This window comes from Drosophila nasuta, chromosome 2R (genome assembly GCF_023558535.2).
Source record: "Drosophila nasuta strain 15112-1781.00 chromosome 2R, ASM2355853v1, whole genome shotgun sequence".
NCBI classification, from domain to species: domain Eukaryota; kingdom Metazoa; phylum Arthropoda; class Insecta; order Diptera; family Drosophilidae; genus Drosophila; species Drosophila nasuta.
In genome coordinates, this window is record NC_083456.1 from 27464327 (window position 1) to 27487540 (window position 23214).

General features: G+C 37.2%; 1 protein-coding gene across 6 annotated transcripts in view; it reads right to left on the minus strand.

Annotated features, from left to right (window-relative positions):
* The window catches only part of LOC132784747 (serine-rich adhesin for platelets), a 71588-nt gene extending 59287 nt beyond the window's left edge, over positions 1–12301 (minus strand). For 5 of the 6 annotated variants that reach the window (XM_060790573.1, XM_060790576.1, XM_060790572.1 and 2 more), the window contains exon 1: positions 11757–12301. In XM_060790573.1, coding sequence (XP_060646556.1) covers positions 11757–12286 — 530 coding nt within the window. In that variant the 5' untranslated portion in view covers positions 12287–12301. Of the gene's footprint in view, positions 1–3362; positions 3377–11756 lie in introns of those variants that run through there. The other variant, XM_060790574.1, reaches the window with a different exon arrangement.
* Positions 12302–23214: the final 10913 nt, after the last annotated feature.

The window sequence follows — 23214 nt, forward strand, 5'->3', positions numbered from 1 at the left end:
AATCCGTTTTAAAGTGTTGTTTTACACCACTTTCGACACGAATTTTTAATTTAATAACGCCATCAATGTATCTAAAATTTTTAACAAATTTATGCGCATTGAAATGGTGTATTTATTTTTGTATTTTTTGTTTATCCAAAGTTTCACTTTTATTATTAAATTGTGCAGAATTAAATTTGTAAGCAAGTAATCAAAGCTTGATATTTTTTCTTGCTAATAATCGTTTTATAATTTCCTAATTAATCAAAACAGATGTTGACTGTGCACATTTTATGAAGCTAATGAGCAATACACGCAAATGCAGCTAACGTTTTGTAATCTGCATTAAAGCCACTTCCTTTTTTTTTGTACGATTTTCACAGAGTATAGCTAATGCAATCTAATCGTAGGAAAGCCCAGAAGAGGCGGAGGAGAAGTCAAAATTGATGGCCCACCCACCAGTTAAGACAAGTGTGAAGACAAGTTGCTGAGTTGAGACGTGCTCATCATTATCATTAACACTTCCTACACTGTCCATCACTAATGTCGTTTAACGCTCACGACAACTTCATTAGTGTGTGTTGGACTTTTGCTTTATTACCTTTCACACTCGCTTACTGCTATTCTACTTGCCCTCTGTTGGGGCTTTCATCAGCTCATCGTATCTCATCGCAGCTCATCACATCTCGTGTCATCTAAGTCGAGAGTGACTTTTTGATGTCTGTCTCGTTAAACTACAGTTAACCTAATTTGCATTTGGCTTGATTAGAGTTTTTGCAGACCATCTTTATCACTGGCCACACATCTGGCCAAAATGCCCAGTCAGCCAGTCAGCCAACCAGGTTCATCTCCATTTCCTTCATTGGAGAAGTATCTTTAACCAATGCGGCAGATTTATTTCGTATCTTTTTGTTGTGGTGTCGCACAGCTGCTTTCTTTTGTTTTATTAAAATGCAAATAAAGCGCAAAAACAACAACAACAACAGCAACAGAAAGAGAAAAAATATTAAACTCAATAACTGTCACTATTCCATGCATTAATTAGAATACATTACGCATACGCACATTTGGCCGGACGGGCAGCTGAATCCGTATTTACTTAACGGAAATAGCAAAAACGACAGCAAAAAATAACTCTGAACTCTGGTGAAATGCTAATGATAAATGTGCAAGTCAAGCGAACAATAACAACAACAAGAACATGGCAGTTGAGAGGGAGTTGGGTGTAGTTGTGACCCGGAGGCGTGGTCCATTTGCTCACGTCTATGCTCTGCCTTGGAGAATATTGTACGTATGTATTTATGAATGATTAATGTACTCTGCGTCCAATCAAAAAAGTTAGTTTTTTTTTTAAAGCAACCTGGAACTTCTACTGCGGCTTATGAATACATATTTCGAACAACGTCTGACGACGACGACGTGCTGGGCAGTGATCCCAAATAAAAATACAATCAAATAGACTGCGACTTATCTAAGTGCTTATATGAGCAAGTCATGACATAGTGGCCAAATATTTGGATCTTGTGTCCATAAATATGTAGACAACAAAACAGTTTGTGCATCTGATAAGCTAAAGGTTCAGTCTTATCGCTACCAGCAACCGACAACCAGCGTATGCCGGCTATTAATTTGAAAGCCAAAAGTGGAAAAGTTGTGAACTGATGACACTTGTCTAAAGTGCCAGCATAAAGATTATTTCCAGAAGCGTTTAACAATGACAATTAGAATTAGTTGCTGGTTGAACATGAAGTTGCTGCTTTTAAGTGAGTGGAATGAATGAGTTGAAGTACGATTTCAATTGTGTGAGTCACTAAGAAAATTATTGTGAAAAACCAAAGCTATTAATTTGTATAGCTAAGCAAAGCTTCAAGCTACAGCGTTTTAGTTCCTATTTCTGCATCATTGGGTCTTAAATTTATTTAATTTGAGATTAATTCTTAAGCGATAATTGAAGTTTGATTTAATGTTTGTAAATCGGTTTGTTGTGAGCAATCTTAAACTATTAATTGCTATCGATAAGCAGAATTATTTTACTGCTGTTTCTATTTCACGTCATTGGTTTTGCAATTAATTTAATTCAATTTCAATTTTGAAATGACTTACATTGAAAGAAGCACTGTCTCTTAGCCTTGGCTAGAGTCAAGGTTTCTAGAGTTGTGAGTGCTAATTAAATTTGAGCCACAGCAATCACTACTTAACATATAGTATGTTATGTATGTATCTATACCACTTTGAACTACTTATTTCTGCAGCTAGCATTGACAACAATTGTGCGAAAGCGAAACATATCTACAAGTATTTCACACCTACAACATACGTTGTAAAGCTGCTGCAAATGTTGTTGTTGTTGTTGTTGTTGTTTTGTTGTTGACGCAGCGCTCCATTAGTCATTGAAAATGCTGCGCCCAATACGCGTACCTGGGAAAAATAAAATCGAGTAACAATCTTCTCAATTGGCAAACTGCAAATTCATTCAATTTGATGGCACAAACTAAGAGTATCAAATGCTTTCGTTCGTTGCATATGGCTAACGACTGCAATTTGGCACTGACAATGAAAGGTTTTTGTTTTTCGATACATTTTTTGTTTTTTTTTGCGCAGGCACAACAAGACTAACAAAACATATTTCAAGACGTGCGACGATGTGCGGCATAAGAATTAAGCTGAACTTATGGCATGCCAAGTTCGACAAGAAAAAGCAAACACAGACGAGCGTTAAAAGCAAATCGAGACAACAACAATAACAACAACGACCACAAGCCCAATCTCAATCCCAAAGTAAATGTATATATGTATGTATACTTGGTACCTATGCATATGTATCTACATGCGAGCCAACTCGTATATGTATAATAAAAACAAGAGGTATTCGAATTCAGATACACAACGCAAAGAAATGAATGCGACGAAGAGAGGTTCTCCAAAGGAGGAGGAGGAGCTGGAGCGGAGTGGAGTGGGTGCATTCGGTGAATGCGTGAGCTGTGTGTGTAATGCGCTTTTAACGAGCCAACGAACAGATACAGATACAGATACATTCAGCAGATAGCAAGATACAACAGCCCAGATACAGATGCAAAAGGTTGTTCTTGTTGTCCCAGCCAATGTCGCGCCTTTGTTTGCAACTGGAAATTACCACTCTACTTTCCCCCCTTTCCCACTTCCCACTTCCCCCGCCCGTGCCTTTTGCACCTTAATTAAATTTACAGCAGAACCGTTAAAATAACCCGGCAGCGAAATTCTTTATCCATACTCCCGTTGCAGTTAAATAGTATATATTTTATTTGCCAAAGTATGAGTGTGGCAAATAAGGTGGAAACTATTATAATTGCGCAATTGTGCACGTAAAGCAAATGGCATGCGTTCTTGCCTCTTCTTCATTTTACCTTTTTGTTGTTGAGATACTTTCGTATCTGGCGGCTCACGGCTCTCTCGGCTGGCGGCAGTTAAAAGTTGAGTATGTGTTTTTGGCTTTTCCCAAAAATTCGCTAAGCGTTTTTATTTGCTTTCGTTGTGGATTTAGAACTTTAGTATTATTATTTTTACTTTTTTTTTTTGTGGCAACTTTTCTGCATAAACTTTTATCTTTTGTTTTGCACAATGAAATTCTTTCGTTCTTTTATGTCGTTTTGTTTGTTGGCTCTTTATAAATTTCCAATTCGTTTTGTTTGTGTTCGTTGCTTAGAGGTTAATATCGCGTCGTTTGCATGTCTTAGATTACGCGGCGCGTCGTCGCATCGCATTTGTTCTGTGTGTGTGGTATCTGTCAGATACACTTTTTTTTCCTTTTTGATTTTGCTGAGGTGTCTTCGCCCGTACCTTTAATATCAATCGAAACGAGCATATAATATCAACAACTGAAATTCTATATATACAGAGACAGATACACAGGTAGAAATGATACACAAAAAAATCTCAAACCGGCAATCTCATCTCTCACACACACACACACACGTTCACACTCCGACACTTAAAGATATAAGAGCGAGACAGCGTCGACAGCGTAGCGACGTCCGCTTAACTCGAGACGCGTTCGTTGACTGAGCTCTGAGTCAATCGCCGAGATTTAACGGCGCCACTCGATTGAAACAGCGCTCGATTGAAAGCAACAGGTTGAACGTCAACCACAAGAGAGTGAGAAAACGTAACGATCGCTCTCTCTCTCTCTCTTCGCTCTCCACACTCTCTCTTTGCTTTGAGTGTTGTCTGTGGTCTGACTTCGCTTTGACTTCGCTCAGCTGAGCTGCTTGCTACCTGTTACCTGAGGCGCCCTTCTCACATTATCATTAAACAGAACGCGAACGATGAACGCGACGTCGCCCGGTTTGCTATCATTTTAATTATGCACTCATGAGAAAGTCGAGTCGCATCGCATTGTTGTAAATACACTTTGCCACTGCTGCGCCTGCTGCTTCAGTCCCTGCTGCCTGCTGCTTCTTCTTGTCGTCTTTGAGTCTAAGGTTCTTTTCGCGTGAAAAGCAAAAAATGATGTTTCCCAAAGTGAATTATTTTTCACATTTTTCAATACACTACAGAGTTCTTTAGGTATTTCTACGGAATGAGTGTTTTGACCACAAAGGGGAGTTTTAAATAAAAATCATGGCATTGAGTTAATGCATGTTAATAACAATAAATGCTCATATATAAAAAGTTACTATATCGTGAAAAAATACAACAACCGCAAATTGCTTAATTCCAACCAACGAAATTAAATACTGAAATAACTCAAGGCCAGTAATCGAATTATTTCATTGAGATATATACGCTAAATTAAATTATTGTTTTGCTATTTTTATTTCTTAATATAAACCTTAAATAATTTAAAGCATTAATAGAAAACTTACAGCAAATCCAATTCAAATTGATATTAATACTTTTCAACAGCAAAAAAATCATCATTTCTATTTCTTTAGGATCTATTCTCTTAAGATTGTTACTTTAGTATTAATATTTCTTATATACTTTAAGCCATTCACTAAGCTAGATATTAAAAAAGGAAGAAAAATAAAAGATAAAATAAAAAAAAGTTATTTCGCTTAATGCAATTATTCATTGCAGTACTATATATCTTGCTTCATTGAAATACACAAACTTTATTAAATTCTGACCTCATCTTCATCGCAGAGCATTTCAAAGTCTAAGAACTTCTTTCAATTGAAAAACAGTATTTTATCGTGTGAATTTTCACAAAGTACTCTGGTTTTATGTTGTTTTTGCGGTATTTAAAGTGTGGCTATTAAATGGCAGATGACATATCATCAAGCGTCAGCAAATAACATAATTGTTGAACAATATTTGAAAAGCGCATTAAATAATTGGTTAGATTGCAGCCAACAAAAACAACAATAACAACGTGCAATGTGACAATAACAATGCGGTATTTACGAGTATCACTCACAACGTAGTCAAACAAGCCTTTGGCAAATCAATTCATGAGGTTTGCCTTCAATCGCTGTCGGCATGCGTGGGTGAACACACACACACAGAAATGTTTTTGTGTGGTCTTAATTAACAGCAGATATTCTCGCATAATAATTTAAAATTTTATTGCATGCTTTCAGGCGCTGCGTGTTAAAGTCATTAAGCTTGTTATGCCTGCTGCTGATGCTGCTGTGTAGTAGATTGTGTGAGTGGCAGCCAAAGGGACACATTCAAAAAAGGAAATCAAAGCAAACAGTGTCAAGAGGGCATTTGTGTGCAGGTGTTTTTCGGGCGACTTGTGTAGACCGCACAGTCAGCTAATGAGCTGGCGTGGGTGTTAAGCGACCAATTAAGCTGGATGATGGCCGAAAAAGCAAAAAGAATAAAAAAAAAGTTCTCAGTACAAAACAAGGCATTGCGACGCGTTTTTAAGACCCGGCTTAAATAACAGCTGACTGCACAAAAACTCTGTTGATGAACTCACACACACACACACACACACACTTCACGAAAAATATAAATGAAACGTGTATCAAGGAGAAGGAAACGGGGGAGAAGGGAGAGCAACCTACCGACCGTTGGGCAGCGTAGCCTAGCAGCCAAATTGTAATTAAAAGTAATCAAAAGCATTAGCAAGTGAAATTTGCAAAGCAGAAAAGCAAAAGCCGCAGTCGACTAAAGCAAAGTAGAAGCAAAAACTACACTAAATGAAACCTTCACCTTGTTTTTGTTGCTCCTCGTGCTTGTGGCAGGTCTCTTTCTCTCTCTATCTCTCTCTCTATCTCTATCTCTCTGTGCAGTTACAACAAAGTGGCACATCATCAAACACAGCACAGACAGTGTTGCAGTAGACGCTGAAGATGATAGACTCAGACACTTAATGAAGTTCTTTGGCATAGAAAGAATAAAACGACGGAAAGAAAGACGAACGTGGCACGCCATTAAATTTAATTTAGTCAAGAGCTTTGATAAACATTGCGACGGTCGAGGGGAGGGAAATATCCATAGGTACGCACTGTATATGCATCCGGAAATGAGTTAAGTTTGTTACAAGCTCATTAAGAGTCTGCAACCGAGTTTGTGACCATCAAAAGTCACTTGCATTTCGACTTTTTGTTTGTGCGCATTGCACAAACAGAAAATATGAATCGAAGGATCTCAGATTTCCCGTTGCCAGCTCAACTCAACGTACCACACACACACACACTGCCTCACTCACTCACTGAGATACAATGTTCGTTATGTGCCTGCCACATGCTTCAGATTAGCACGTTAATTGCGTTGCCAGGTTACATTGCGACATTTAATAAAGTGTCGCGTGTGCGCGTTGGCATCACATCTCAAGTGCCTTGGCTCCACTTTAATTTGGCTACCGAAATTAAAGCACTGTCGAATTAGGCTTGTCTTTAGGCAGACTTTGCATTAAGTAATGAATTCAGATCTCCGTGATAGGGATCTAGGTAGAATCTGTACTCCAACTGCCTTGAAAGCAAACTACCTTCTCATTTATGCAAGGTTGTCAATCCAATTTGGCAGAGCCGTATATTATTGTTCTAACCTTCACATAAAACGAAATGAATGAGATCAGACTATAGTATTATTGAGGAGCAAAATCATCTTAAATTATTGCTACTTTATATATGATAGTGATCGTACTTGAATGTAGTTTTTGTCTTTCAGTTTGTCCCTGCTTATAACAAAACAACTCCTTCATTTGTAACAGCTTTCTTAGTGAAACTTGGCACAGCTTTAACTTCTATATAGCCCCTTGGCATATATTTAAATGGTTGATATCAGACCACAATATCAATGAAAAATTAATTAAAACTAAACTTACCACATTTGCCCATTACATTTAGTCATAATACAGTACTTATCATATTCAATTTTGATAATGATCGTGTTTGATATTAACTTCTGTCTTTCTATCAATCCGGCAATTAAAAGTCAAATTAATCTCTCATTTTGACAACTTTATCAAAGCAACTTAAGTCAGATACTACTTGGTAATATGGCCTTAACATATTTTAAATTAGACAAGATTCTATTTCAAAAACTATTAAATATTTAGTCAAAAAGGTTAAGTAAAAGCATTGTAGTATTTTAAAAGAACTCTTAATGCTTGAAATTCGCATGCATTGCCTTAAATATTTAATTTCGTTATAAGGAAACTTGTTAGCTAACATTATCACCCACATACACTACTAGTAGTTAGTTATTTATGTGTCCTCAAAGCGATCATAAACATAGTGCAAGTTTATATGCCATACATATGCTGTTATTTGGCTGTTAATGTTTCTACACACTATAAATTTAACTACCGAACTGCTTGAAGCTGAGCATTTGATGACGCTGTTGTTGTTGTTGCTATTTTCCCGGTTAGATTGCAGAGGAAAAAAATCAGTGGGCACAACAGCTTGCTTACAAGTCGAAAGGACATTAAACCGGCTGCAAAATTAATTACTTTTACTTAACGACAGCTTTATGTTAATGGCGAGAGAAGGGCAATGATTGCCAATGACGATAATGAAATGGCAAAGTATTTTAATGATTCGCTCACTAGCTAGCTCTGGCAACAGACATCCATACGAATTACGCTCAGAATTGTGGAATGAATCTAAGTAGGAGTTGGCGTCATAATCAACGTTGTTCATTGCGCGTTTTCATCCATCATCTTCAGCATGTTTGTAATGTGTTTTTTGTGGGCGGGCGTCATTATTGCCGCTTTACTCAATACACCAGTCAATATATATATCTCTCTCCATATATATATATATATATATAATGCTCGCTCCTGGCAACTCGCCCAATCAGTGTGGCCAGTGTCATTATGAAAGCATCATTTGTTGTCGAGTGGTTTGGGTGAAACGAAGAGAGAGGAAGAGAGAGATTGGAAAGTGAAGCTAGAGACGACATCGTCGTCGTTGTAGTCATGGCTACATGTGACCCAACGGCGACTCGTTGATGAAGGCAATCATTTCCTGCCCACAGTTTGGCACCTCTCACAGCTGGTCACCAGCGCTCCAGTGGCGTTTTTCAATATCGCCATTTCCGTCACACAACATGATTAAGCAATCAGCGAGAGTGGGAAGGAAATACTCGCCCAAAAGGCGGCCACATTTTAACTAACTAAATCAGCGTCCCGTAGGCGAACGGAAAGGATTTATGTGCACATTATTTGAACAGTGTTTGTGTGTGTGTGTGTGAGAGAGCTGTAATAGAAATCTTTATGAGTTGGCACTAAAAAACCAGTCGACCTTTGTGCCACGCAACGCATTAACTTGCATTAAATGTTTGTATTATATCCTATTTCTCAATACAATGTTCAACACACAAATACCCATAGAAATACGACCCCGAAGTCTTTCAATTTAATGCTCGAAAAATACATTTTAAGTGAATTTTCAATGAGTCGCAGCAATAGCTTTGCAATGGCTGCCAATAAATTATTGACCGAAACGAATAATAATAGCAAGGAAGAACTTTGTCACAGCTGTCTTTATTGTAAACGGAAAACTTTAAGAGAAAGAGTTTCAATTGTCGTTTCAGTTAAGCTCTAATGTATTTTCCACTTAATAAATGTGTTAAAGATAAAGAACAATTATATAAAGAAACTGTATAACTTTTCTTTTATCATAAAAACGTATTCGTATGGACTGATAAAGAAGATACACAAAAAGTGTTAAGCTTTAGCAAAACTTTTTATAAAGCAGTCTAGCCTAGATAATTCTTTTTATACCCGCTACCCATAGGGTAGAAGGGTATTATAACTTTGTGCCGGTAGGAAATGTATGTAACAGGTAGAAGGAGGCATCTCCGACCCTATAAAGTATATATATTCTTGATCAGCGTCAACAGCCGAGACGATATAGCCATGTCCGTCTGTCCGTCTGTCCGTCCGTCCGTCTGTCCGTCTGTCCGTATGAACACCTAGATCTCAGAGCCTATAAGAGATAGAGCTATAATTTTTTTCGACAGCATTTGTTATGTTTGCACGCAGATCAAGTTTGTTTCAAATTTTTGCCACGCCCACTTCCGCCCCCGCAAATCAAAAAAATCGAATAACAAGCGTAAATTTAAAGCTAGAGCTGCGAATTTTGGTATATACTATAATTACTATAGTAGTCATGATTCCTGAAAATTTGGTTGCGATCAGATAAAAATTGTGGAAGTTATTAAAGAAATACTTTTGTATGGGCAAAAACGCCTACTTACTAGGGGTCCGATTTGCTTTGGCTGACAATCTGGTACATTGTGCCGTCTATGGTATATTTTAAATGGTGTGCTGTATCGATATACCAAACATACCATTTGGTATATTTTTAGTATTTTTTAGTATTTTCGGTATATTTTGAAAATAATACCGCAATATTTTGCCCTTATTAAAAATGGGTAGCGGGTATCTCACAGTCGAGCACACTCGACTTTAACTTTCTTACTTGTTTATCATATAAATGGTTTCACACATAATTGTGACCTAAACTTTTTGTGATTTATCAGCAAATGACTTGCAAAAAACGCTTATATTTTCCAGTTAAGAATTGTGTTTAATAAAGTTGAAGAATATTTGCATTTGTTTTAAGAAAATAAAGCAGATACACAATGTACACAAAAAAGTCTGCAGCTTTAGAAAAACTTTTTTATAAGCTAATCTTAAGCACAGATCTCCATTTTATTATCACAAAAAGTCTTTCTTAGAAGCTAGTAAATTGTATTTTCCACATAATAAATGCGTTAAAGAACAATTAAATATGTTTTCAATTGTTTCGAGCAGATACAACAGCTACACAAAGCGTTGAGCTGTAGAAAAACATTTCATAAAACAGTTTTAAGCAAAAGTTATTTGTATTTATCACAAAAACTCATCTAACACATTCACCTGCGATTTCCACACCAATTTCTTGCATTTATTTGTCTAACATTTCATCATGAATTCTAAGAAAGAAAATAAATGCTTTCATGAAATTCTAAGAATGTTTCAAATGACAGCCGATAAATTTGTCTGCTCTCTTGGCACAATTTCTAATGCAATTAATTGAATATTGCAGAACATTTTGTAGTTGTCAGACAATCAAAGACACAGATAGTAATCAAATAAACCGACAAGCACAAGCACAAATCGGTTGTAACGTGTAAAGCGTTGCTAACTGTCTAAATCAACTAATTGTGAATCCAATTAACCGCACCGAAGTAATAAACAATGTTATTAGTCGAATATTATGACACTGACTGAAATCAAATTCGAATTTTCGAACCCTCCCAACCAAAAACGAAATCAATAACGCATTACGCGTTACATATGTCTCTCTTTATATCGATTGGCGTAATCATTATCCAGAAATCCGAAACCCCGAAAAAAGTTGAGTGCAGTCATTCAACCCTAAAAGAAAAATAATGTGTGTGGTGGGCTAAAAGCCAAAACACGTAAGGCCATAATTGTCACGCAATGGAGAAAGTACAGAGCAATAAAAACTAAACACAAAGAAAGACAATAAAATTGATTTCAATTTACGTCCAAAAAAAAAAAAGCCAACCAAATGCAACTCCAGCACTTTAAAGTTGTCAAGGACACACACACGCACACACACACAAAAGAAAAGCTCAGCATAAAATGGCGAGCATTCGAGGGAGGCAGCTGAGATGGCGAACTAAGTCGCAAGTGGCATAAGTACAGTATTGAACAAAAGCCGCTTAAACGAAGTGAAAACAATTTTTTTCCTGTTGTTCGCGCGCATATCAATTTAATGCGACTGCCAAACTAAGCACTCCTGACTGCCTGGCTGCCTGCCTGGCTGCAAGAAGATTGCAGATTGGAATTGGGATTGAGTCTGGGATTGGGATTGTGCGCCATGTGCGTGATTTGTCGCCGAAAATGCCGCGAGCAGCGCGCTCTCGCTATTCACCTGGGTCTGTTCTCGTCTATTCGACCGCATGAAAATTTTGTGGCCATAAATTCTGCGGTTTTTTACGTTTACGTTCTGTGTGAGCGAAATGCACAAAACGTGCAACGCCAACTCACTTGGACTTGGCTAACTTCTAACCAGCAACAACAACAAACAACGTGTGGTAAGTGCAACAGCATTTTCTATTTGCTACAAAAGTTACAATTCCCCGCCAGCCAGAAAATAAAAGTAAGGAACACAAAAAGCGAAATCAAAGAAAAGCAAGCAAGAAAAAGTTTTGCTTGGCTCGGAAATAGCGCGAGTTTTAATTGAGTTTGCACAAAGTCAGCAGCGTAAATGTGACAATATGCTTGCCACAATGCTTGCTGGCTTGCTTGCTTGCCACACATACAGGTAGGTAAGTCAATAATTAGAGCTAGTTACATTGTAGTTGAAAGAAGTGTGCACTCTACTCACATTATCCTGGTGGCATCACGCTGCCGCACCGACTCATCACGATTCAGCACCTCAATTATCATCTTGCGCTCATTCTCCGACAAATTCTCAAGCACCTGCGACGTGGCCACCGCCAATTCGGGTCCCAACACATCGATAGTCTCACCCGGTATACTCTCCGTGGCCGCATCGCTGGTGGAAATACTGACGCCGCCCGATGACAGTGTGCCAAGGCCGTAGTTAGAGATGCCAGCTGAGGACGCTGCTGTCATGTTGCCAATGTTTCCAATGCTTGCCATGCTCAGGTTCATGCCCATGCCGGCATGCATTTGCAGTCCGCCAACTTGTGATGTGGCATTTGATGCTGCGCTACCATTGGCCGTTGTACCAGTTGTTGCACTACTATTATTGCTGCTGCTATATTGCATCATGTTGTTGCTGTTGGGTTCTCCTGCTGCTGCTGCCACACGATGATGCTGCTGCTGCTTGTTGTTGGCGTTCTGCGTGGGCGTCGGCGTGGGCGGTAGGCGTGCACTGCGTCCACTTGACATACTACACGGCTGCTTGCTTTCTGCTCTCGTTGCCGCTCTTTATCACTGTGTCTCTGTGTGTACTGTGTGCTGTGTACGCTTTGCTGCTGCCAAATGCAAGTTCACAAAAATGAAAGCGATTTCATGCAGTCGAATGGTTTGATTTCGGTTGCGCTTTTGTATCCAGCTTTTGCCTGCCTCGCCTGCTCACTGCTCGCTGCTCGTTATTTTTATACTTTGCTCTTCATTAATCAGTTTTTGCCAGTTATTTTCTGTGGAAAAATGTAGCAAGCGGGAAAGCATGTTTGTTAGTTATTTGCGCAAAAGTCAAGGTTCAATAAGCACAAGTGAGAAAGCTACAGACAAGTGTGCTCCACTTCACCTCTTGCCCTCTCTACTCATTTACAATAAAAGTAACACAGTGTGTTACTATTCTTAAATTCATAAATAAACCAATATAAATGTAGATACTCGGTATATTTTAGAGTTAATATAGGTATACCGAAATACTACTACTTTCAAAATATACCATAGATAACGATTTTGTATATTTTAACGATATTACCACACTGTTTTTGTTGATTTAGTATATCGATATACTACTACTTTCAAAATATACCCGGAATATAAAATATACGAGATTGTCAACCAAAGAAATTACCAAATAAACAAATAAACACAGTTATAAGGTATATTTTAGCCATAATTCAAAATTTTTATCAATTCGGTGTATTTACATATAATATAATATTAGACTGTTTTGCTTTATTTGGTATACCGACATATTACAACATACTAAATATACCATAGAGTACAATCTATATACCAGATTGCCGTTGTTTGTAATATAAAATTATTTCTTGAATAACTTCTAATACGATTATCAATCAGATCGAAACCAAATTATTAGGAATCATAAATCATAGATCGTAGATGACTTATTCTGCTTATTATAATGGCGGGTATAAATAACTCATATATTTATATATTATAATTGTAGCTTAGAATTAAATTCTCTGCAGAACTGAATTATGAATTTTTTCTAGCTTAACCTTGCTAACACACTCAGACAAAGGATCAGTGCATTTTACACTTGCTTGGCTTAATGCACAAGTAAGTAGTATAAGTCATAATCGCAATCTGTTGCACAGCTTACACCTTTAAGAATATAAAAAGAACACCTAAAGAGCGCAACAGCAGCAGCCATAAATAGTTCGTTGAGTGCGGGGAATTTGGTTCGATATTGGACACGTCGTCACGCTTGCCACAAGCACACACACACACAAGCACGTTAGAGGGAATCAGTCACACATACATAAAGTACACCCGCAGCATGTGGCGCAACCATACAAATATTGATGTGGTACCCTGACGGTGGTTAGAAATCCTCTTCGTCGCCGTCGTCCTCGTCCCCATCGTCGACGTCAGCAAACATGGCATTTAGTTAGTTAGTTTCGGTGTTACTCAGCTACCCATACAATGCAAATACACAATATAAGAATGTGTATGTGTGATGTGCGATAACGCACAGATGTGGCACACGTTAATGTTTGAGTTTCCATTAAAAGTGAATTACAATGCCAAAACACCAGTCGAACTGCGACAACTGTTTGGTCAACATTTGAATTATCGTAAAATACTTTTAATTGTAACCCAAAAAGCCGCTGTCGATACAACAGTTAATAAATAAATACAGCGTACTAATTTCAATGTTTCTGAATGTATTTGAATCCTCTAAATGTAAACTGTAAATGTAAACTGATTTAAGCAGTATGACAATAAATTGTGGTAAAAACAAAGTGCTAAACAAAAACAAATTAAAGTTGCAAATTGCACAAAACCAACCAAATTTTATTAGCTAAATAAATGCATGAGATAGTCAATTAAATAAGTAAATAAAAACTAAACAGTTTATCAAAGCAAAATAAATGTTCAGCACAAGGATTGAGCATTCCAACTATTTATGCAATTCGAGAAAAATGAAAGTGAATTAAAATAATTCATAAACTACAAAAGAAAATATATAAAAAGGCATTTTCTTACGATTAAAGTCAATCTTCATAAAAGTCAATAAAATAAGTAAATGCAAAATAAACAGATTAAAGAAACAAATTTGACATTCTAAGGATAAGCATTTAATAAAATTTTAAAAATGCATACAACTAAAGAAGAAAATCATAAAAAGAGCTAAAAATTTAATTAAATTCAAACATAACAAACAACAAATTATTTATTGGCACATAACGTATACGACATGCATGCCGCATTTCAATTAATGACAATAAAATGCCGAATATTTATTACATTTTTGTGTTGTACATAGTTGGCCAACAAATTTGACGAATGCATTAATTAAAACTGGTATGTAATAACAAATAATGCGATAATAATAACAAATAATTGATTGTTTCGATGCTGTCAATAAACCTGACAAATAATAATGAAGCACAAAAAGATGTATTAAATGATTTATTAAAGTCAAACTCAAATAAAAACCAAAAACTTTTCATTGAAGTTTGCATTACTGTTGAAAGCATATCAAGTATACGCCGCATGGGGCGACAGCCCATGGAATTATCAATTTTGTGTAAATACAGGTTGGGAAATGCTGTTACAAAATTAGAATGCCAGTTCTAAACAGTTCTCTGGCTCTCGCTCTGTGTTTCATAGTTCCACAGAATTAATTAAAAAGTCATAAATAATCAGTAAACTATGAAGGCGTAGAGAAGAGTTGTTCTACCTACGTAACATTCCCTTTAGCAGACCACTATGACTGAAAATATTTTTCAATTTAATGCTCTCAATATGTGTGTGTGTGTGTGTATACAAAGTTGCGGCAACAATAATAACTGAAGGGAAGAGAGTGGAAAAAAAGCAGCACGCTGACAGCAGCAACAGTCAAAAGACATTTAAATGACAATGACAGTTTAACTGTGGCGAGCACACACACACACACACAGACAAAAGAAAGCTTACACAATGAGTGTGCAAAGGCGTCGAAGGCGTAGAAGGGAGAAGGAAATAACACACACACATGCATGGAAAGTCCAACACAGTTTTATCGAGACACAAGCACGCACACGTTTAAAGCGGAAGTGCTGTCGGTGTTCCTTCTCACGTTGTCTAACACTGGCTTGTGCCTACGACAACGACAACAACGACGACGACGACGACAAAAAGGTGCCTGAAAATTGAAAACCCCCGTACACAGAGTTACGCGCAGGAAATGCTCCTTTGTGTGTGCGCCTCCCTCCGCCCTCCGCCCTCCCACACAGCAGACTGATGACGACGGCAACGACATGCGATATCAATTGAAAAGGCAACCGAACGCGCCACACACGCGTCACTGGATGCTTAGGCTGACTGACATCCTGACTGCCAGCCGGCCCGCGTCTTTTCTTCTTCTGCTCTGTCCCTCACGACTATTATACTGGCTCAACACGATGATGGATGCGCATCGCATGTGCACAAAAAAGACTCGCTGCGTGTGGTGCAAATGTAATTAAGCATTTGAAGGCAGTCATCTTTTACTCGTCTGTGTGTGTGTGTGTGTGTGTGTGTGTGTGTGTGTGTGTGTGTGTGTGTGTGTGTGTGTGTGTGTGTGTGTGTGTGTGTGAGTGTTCATCTCCTGCTTCGTGCAAAACTTATTGAAAATATGAAAAATGCACACGCATGCAACGCGTGATAAGCACTGAGCAAGAGACTGCGGGAGCTGCTTACATGGCATCTTTTTAATTTACACTTGCTGAATTTTTAATGACGTGTGAGCGCAGACGTTACGTATACGCCACATGTGACGACGACGACAACGATTGACGTCAAATAAATGCACTCAATTTTCTATGTTACGAGCTAGAGTTTTTAGTTTTTCTTTTTTCAAGTTATGCCCGTCCAGCTCTTAATTGCCTTGTCAATGGTTATTTTGAGCGCCAGCTTACACAATGCTTCACTGGCAGTGGACAGAAGATGACACCCAGAGAATGTTCTCTGCTGCTCGTAATTGAATTTGACTCGAAACACACAAATCAATTTTCGTTAGCAGAGGAACACGGAAAGCGCTAACCTCTAACATCATCCGGCTTAGCGGGATATCAGATTAAAAACGTTTTTTTTTTTTATGGGAATATTAAAATTGCACATTGCACATACGTCATGTTGGACAAGGAAAAAGCGTTTGTCCACCTCTCCCGACATGCCACACCACACAAATGGCAAATGCCGCCACATGCCGCATGCCACCAATGCGAATTGCCAGCGGCCGTCATGAATAAACAAACGTATGGAAAAAAAGCAGAGCTTACATTTCAGTGTCATTGTCAGATATGTATGCAAGAATCAACATAGTAAAATCTGTGCAAATACAAAAATAGCAAGAGAATGAGGAGGATGTAAAAAGCAGTAACAGGAGGAGAAAGAAGAAAAGGAACCCTAGACGTATGTTGCCATTAGACGTAGGGTCAATGCTAAAGCTCCGGAAGCAAGCGTTGACAGTGTTGACAAGCAATGCCAAAGTGCACAGCAAACTTAACAACAACAACAACAACTACTACTACTAAAAAGAAAAACACAACGTGTCGCCAAAGCACTTGACAAGCACATGAAATAAAGACATCGATACACAACAAACACACACAAAACAGTTCGAAACGACGAAGTGAAAAGGAAACACAACAGTTTTCCTTGTGCAACACCAGCTCAATTGCAATCGAATCGAATGATAAGCATAACGTTGAAGCAAAACCATTCGAGTTGACGTAACCAACTAATCATAGTTGAACTTACTTGCTTTTCTTCGAAAGCTCAGTTCATCACTTTTTCAATCGTTTATTTGCTTCAAGTTATCCAAATGAAATTGACAAGAAAATTTTATTTTCATAAGTAAATCGATTTTATATGACACAAAACTTGTTCATTCGCAAACATAAATGTTTTACAAGTGCTGCAAAAATATCATGCACAATAAAATGTAGTTAAATTTGAAATTAAGATGTTTTTTGAATTTGTTTTCAATTTTGCTGTAGGCAATCGAACAAAATGAGTATTATATTTGCAAAGGTTTAAACTATACTTTTCAAAATTTAATTAGAAAAGAAGGAAACATTGAAGTTTACTTTAAATTGCTCGGTTTAAAAGCCTTTTAATATTTAAAATAGCAAAGTTCTTTTTTCTATTTTATATTTTATAAATACGAATAAACTGTTCATCTGAAAAGTTAAATAAAAAACAATCAAAGCAAAATCAAAAGTGTTCTTTAATGTACACTTTTAAATGCCTTTTAATATTTTAAATAGAAGTTAATTGTTTTTCTTATTTCATATTTCATAAAAAAGAATATTCTTTGGAAAGCTTTAAACTATTCTTATGAAAAGTTAAATTAAAAAAGTAGCAATCATTGAAGTGTACTTTAAGTTGCTCTTCTTGAATCCCTTTTTAATATTTTAAATAGAGAACTTCCTTTTTTTCCTAAGTTGATACTCGTTTGCAACCCTCAGCATATTAAGTTCTATGCCAATATTTTCAACTTGTTCGGAAACCCTTTTTTCCCCTACTTAACATATTCAGTTCTTTAACTGCCCTTGCAAACCATTTTTTTGCCATCATCTTAAGTAGCTCAAATGCGACTCAAACTCTGTGCCGTAAACCAGTTTGTTGTTAAGGTCTCGCTGGAAATATTATATGTCGCAAAAAGAGTATTAAGCATGGCACAATCAATACGAAAGTGTTGCTTAAAAGCATACACTAAAAAGCCACACAAATATAGACACACACCTCGAGTACCTATGTGACCGCTTGGTCCTTCTTCCTGTGTGTGTGTCTTGTCAACATTTGTGTGCAGTTCCGTTGCGCTTGTCTGCCCTATAATGCCTTAAGCTCTGCTCAAAAGGACGCATATATTACTTACTATAAAATAAGCGTTAAGCATGACTACAAATGCACACACACACACACACACAAACACACTCACACACTCACACACTCAGACATATATGAACATTAAGTATCTACGAGTAACTTGTTGGTGTCAAGTGCTTGTCGACATCATTCTATGTGGCACTGTACAATATGACGACTGACTCACTCACTTCAAGAGCGCTCGCTGCCTTTTTGGGTATTGGCCACCCCCTCCCAAGGGGGGAACACCAAACATATGCGACAAGTGGCTTCATGCTGAAGAACTGCTCAAATAGAGAAACAAGGCACAAAATATGAACAAAAAAAAAAAAAAACGCACAACTTACAACTCGAAGTGAAAATGCGATAAAAATGAATGCGTGTGTTCGTCTGAGGGGAAAGATTATTTGAGTTAGTGCCAACTTATTATTATTTATACAGGTTGCTATACTCGAAAGCACTTTGCAGTAAATTGCTCTTAATACCCAAGTAAATATACATTTTTTAAAAGAGAACATTTTAATTATGGTTTACTGCATTTCAAAAATCTAATTCAAATTTATTATCATCATAATATAGAGGAGAGTACGCATTATTACTTTGTTTGAAATTGCAAATTCAATGCGCATCAACTAAGCTCTTCTAAGTGCGCTAATTGAATTTTCGTCAGCACATGTTGTTAAATAATTAATGAAAATAAATATTAGCAGAATATTTGCAACACAAGTGCTTTTTGGGTAAATGTCATTGCAATAATATATCTTCGTCAAATATTTATAATGTAATTTGTATTTTAACTGATGACATGAATTAGCCTTCTATGAACGTGGCACGTTTAATTTGCTAAACATCGATTTTGTGTCAATGCATCAAGGCAAATCGGAAGCAAGCAACTCGATGTAATCAATTGGGCATTTGCTTTGGTTTTTCGTGTCTCTCCCCAAAATGAATTTGTAACTCTGTTGCACGTGATTCGCCTGTCAAACCCTATGGCTATGTCCAAGTCCAGGTCTTCGGGGCACTTAAGTGCTTAAATATGCACTCACATGCACACTTGAATAATTTATTTGCTCGCTACAAAAATAGCCATAGTTCGATAGCTCGTCTCTCTCTCTAAAGGCACAAACGAATGGAAAATAGGGAAACCAGAGCCAATCTCAACATACAAATTACAAGCATAAATATTTGAAAATTCTTTTCTACTTCCTGCCAGCCAACATTATAAACTTTGACTAGCGCAATAATGAAATAAACAAAGTGGTTGCGAAGCGAACGCTTAAGTGAATCAGTTGCCGCAACGCAGCAAGCATTCAACCACAACAGGTTCACGTTGTTTTTTTGTTCTATAAGAAATTCATTAAAAGAAAAATGAAAGCGACAACAAAGCGAAAGCAATCCTGAAGCTTCAGAAGCCGCTTATCATTTTGAAATGCTTTCATATGAGCAACTAGAAACTTGTGCGACTTCAATACAATTTAAATAGCGATACACCACAGCGTATACGTTATTTTTCTTATTGTAACCATATTCCCACGTTGTGTGTTTTTTTTCAGAGTACCGCCAAGAGGAAAAACTGTCAGCAGACAAACTGCACACGACAAAGGGATGCACAGGATAAACAGCAGGCCACCACCATCTGACAACCTTACACTACGCACAAATAGTCCTTGTTTGACAATGTCTCTTCTGCCTTGCTGGGCGTGAGTGTGTGTGTGTTGTGTTTGTGCGGTGGCGTGTTTGTTCAGCGGTTTTGTGTCACACACGTCGTATGATTTATTCAGAAAACAATGAGAGACCGCCCCTTTGCCGCCAACAACAACAGTGGGAAAGTTTAATAAATATAGGTCAAAGTGCAAAAGCAAAACGCGGGTTCAAAAGTCAATTTTACAATTTAATCGCTTTACTATTTTAGCTCATTCTGATGGTTCAAATCAATTAACTAAGCAGCCAATTTACAAGCACTTCAATGTAAATATAGCTTAGAAAATTGCCACTTTTGATTAGATGTTAATTGAGTTGTCGACTGCTGAATTAAAATTGAATAATGATGAATATTATATTATAATAATGTTAGCAGTAAAACTTTGCTAATCATATCTTATAAGAAAAAGACAACCTAACAAAAAAGTATATTTTAAATGTATTATATATATGTAAATTAAGATCGTTTCTTTCCATTTTGAAATTTCAAAAATTAAAATACAAATTTAAAAATTATTGAAAAATTTAAAGGAAGAGGAAGGAAGTGAAGGCGATCAATGTTAAAAAGATATAGTAAAATGTAAATGACAATAATAATTTAATTTTTTTATATAGTTACATTCCTCAATTTATAATCTTCGTTATTCCAATTCTAAGATTCTTCAAAGTTATTTATTTTATATAATTTTTAACTTTAAAAGTATATTTCTGCTATGTCAACAACTCATAGTCGCCTTTAAAATAAAATAAATTGTAGTTTGCAAACAAACTTTGCTTTTAAGGGACCTACCAGATTATGGCATTTTATTTACACATCATTTATAAGCATTAATTTTGGGCTATATCAATATGCATACCCAAAGAACAGACACAACAAAAGCTAGTTGATAAAAACTACAACCAACAGCTGCTAACCAAACTAATCAATTAAAATATTTCAACATGAATAAGCCATAGTTGGGAGCGTTACAAACAAGGCTAGGACAGTGCAAATAGGCAACTGACATGGCTAACACTAGCAAGAGCCACAGTCACAGCATTAACAGCAGAGGTTGAGCAAACAATAAAAGGATTAATGACTGCCATTTTTAGAAAATGTTTTATATAAACAAGAGTAAAGCCGGCATTAGATCAGCACAAAAGCCAATTGGCCAATGGACCAGCAAACAAACAACTATGCCCAGGCTATGGTAACTGATACACCGAACAAGAATTGTGGCAAGAGGGGGGGGCAGAGGCGGAGGTGGCAAAAGTGGGTCCTTGTTGCGCGCAGTGCGGCCAATCGATGGCAACATAACCAAATCGCATTAATTACGCTTCAACAATTGTTGCGCCACAAGGCTTAAATGGCGTTTAGCTCTCTGAAACTGTGACGTGCGGCAAAGCAAGAAGAGCAAGAGTCCGAGGGAGGAGGAGAAGGAAGAGGTTGCAACCATGTTCACTCTCAGCTGACTGTCTGACCGTCTGCCGCTATTTATACATATGTACGTATGCTTGCTTAAACAATTTCCGGCATTGCAGCAAAATGTTTAATTAAATGCCAATCCGTCTGCTGAGCTGCTGAGGGTCTTTTGTTTTGTGCTCAGACTGCAGCGAGCTGCTAACTGCTAAACAGCTGTAGCACCAGTCGATTTGTGGCTATATTTGAGCACATCACTTTAGTCAAAAGCAGCAACGGCAACAACCAGGCACTATATTAGCATCGTTATGTGGCCAGCCAGCGGGAAAATTCAGAATCCGTTGAGCTGCTGGCACATAATTTGCCGCTCAGGCGGCATTTAATGAATGGGGTCAATGTTATGCAAAATGTGCTGCTGCTGCTGCGACTGCAGCCCACACACAACCTCCCGCCGCTCCACTCTCTCTCCCTCTCTCTATTACCCCCCGCCAATAGCTGACCAGTGTCCATCTTTGAAGGACAAACCAGGCAGTCAACCAACCAACTGTCGCCTGTCCACCGAGTCATTAACGTGTGCAAATATTTGCACGCCGCTGTGTATGTGTGTTAGAGTGTGTGTTTGGGAGTGTATTAGTGTGTGTTCGTGTTCATGTTAGCCTTAGTGTGAAACCTGCTCAAGCGTTTGCCAGCTGCCATTTTAGGCTCATTTCGCACAAAAGGTCACAGCATTCCATTTTTTTTCTTCTCCTTCTCCTTTTTTTTTTTTTGTCACAGCTGCTGTCTGTCAGCTTGTTATGATTTCTTTTCACAAAAATATATTGTATATTGTACGCTCCACATTATTGATGATGACGATGATGCGACGCAATCGAAACTAACACAGTTGACTTTTACTACTACCCATCTCGTCAACAACTTGCAGTTCCAAAGATAACTTGATTGAAATGTCAGAAATTGGTATTTACGTAGAGACCACAGTTAGTCTTCCTGTCTCTGCTGCCACAAAAAGCATAGAGGTTACGGATTATAAATATAAAAGTTAAAGCCACTAAATTAACTGGCATTGCTCTGAAAGAGTAGATGCAAATTAAAATAAATTTATCTATAGAATGCTTTGATTGCCTGACTACAATAAAAAGTTCTTTAATATTTAATTGTACTAAAATAGGGAAAGAACAATCAATGCACAGTCAAATTAAACAAGTCTCCTGTGAAATATTTTCAAAATTTCATAAAATTAATTTAAAGGAATTAATGCCTAAATATTGGACACATATCTTAGAAATCGCAGGGTCGCAGGTATCTCACAGTCGAGCACACTCGAACGTAACTTCTTACTTGAATAATATTCAATTTATTGAATGCAAATTGAGAAAGACCAATAAATGCACAGTCCAATTAAACTAGACTCTTTAACATAGAAACATTTTTAGATTTTAATGACAATATTTATCTTGCTTAAACGAATTTGCAAATTAGGCACATCAATTATATTAGAAATAGTAGAATTTAGAAATTATATTCAATATGCAGTAAAGGATGCTCTTTTGATATAAAACAAATGCTCTTTCATAAACTGCATATTTTTTGTGGAAATTTGAATTCCTACTCTTTTTTCACACAAGTCTGAGAATGGTTTATTATATTCTACAATAAAAAGGCAAGCAATTTAAGACTCAAAACTCATTGTGAATTTTCTAATTTATTTACGCTTGTATTCCCTCAAGTAATTCCCAATCTACTAATTAAAAAAAGACAAAAGCAAGTGAAGCTACTTTTTCTACTCTCTCGAAATAAAACGAAGTTTTTTGTTGGCTTTTTGCTAGCTCCCTCAGCTGTCATATATATTTGAAATTCATATTTAATTTTTTTATCAGCAATCTAGGAGAAACAAAAAATCACATGCTCGATTGACGCACAATGCACGACAGTCGACAGCTATCAATCAAATTGCAAC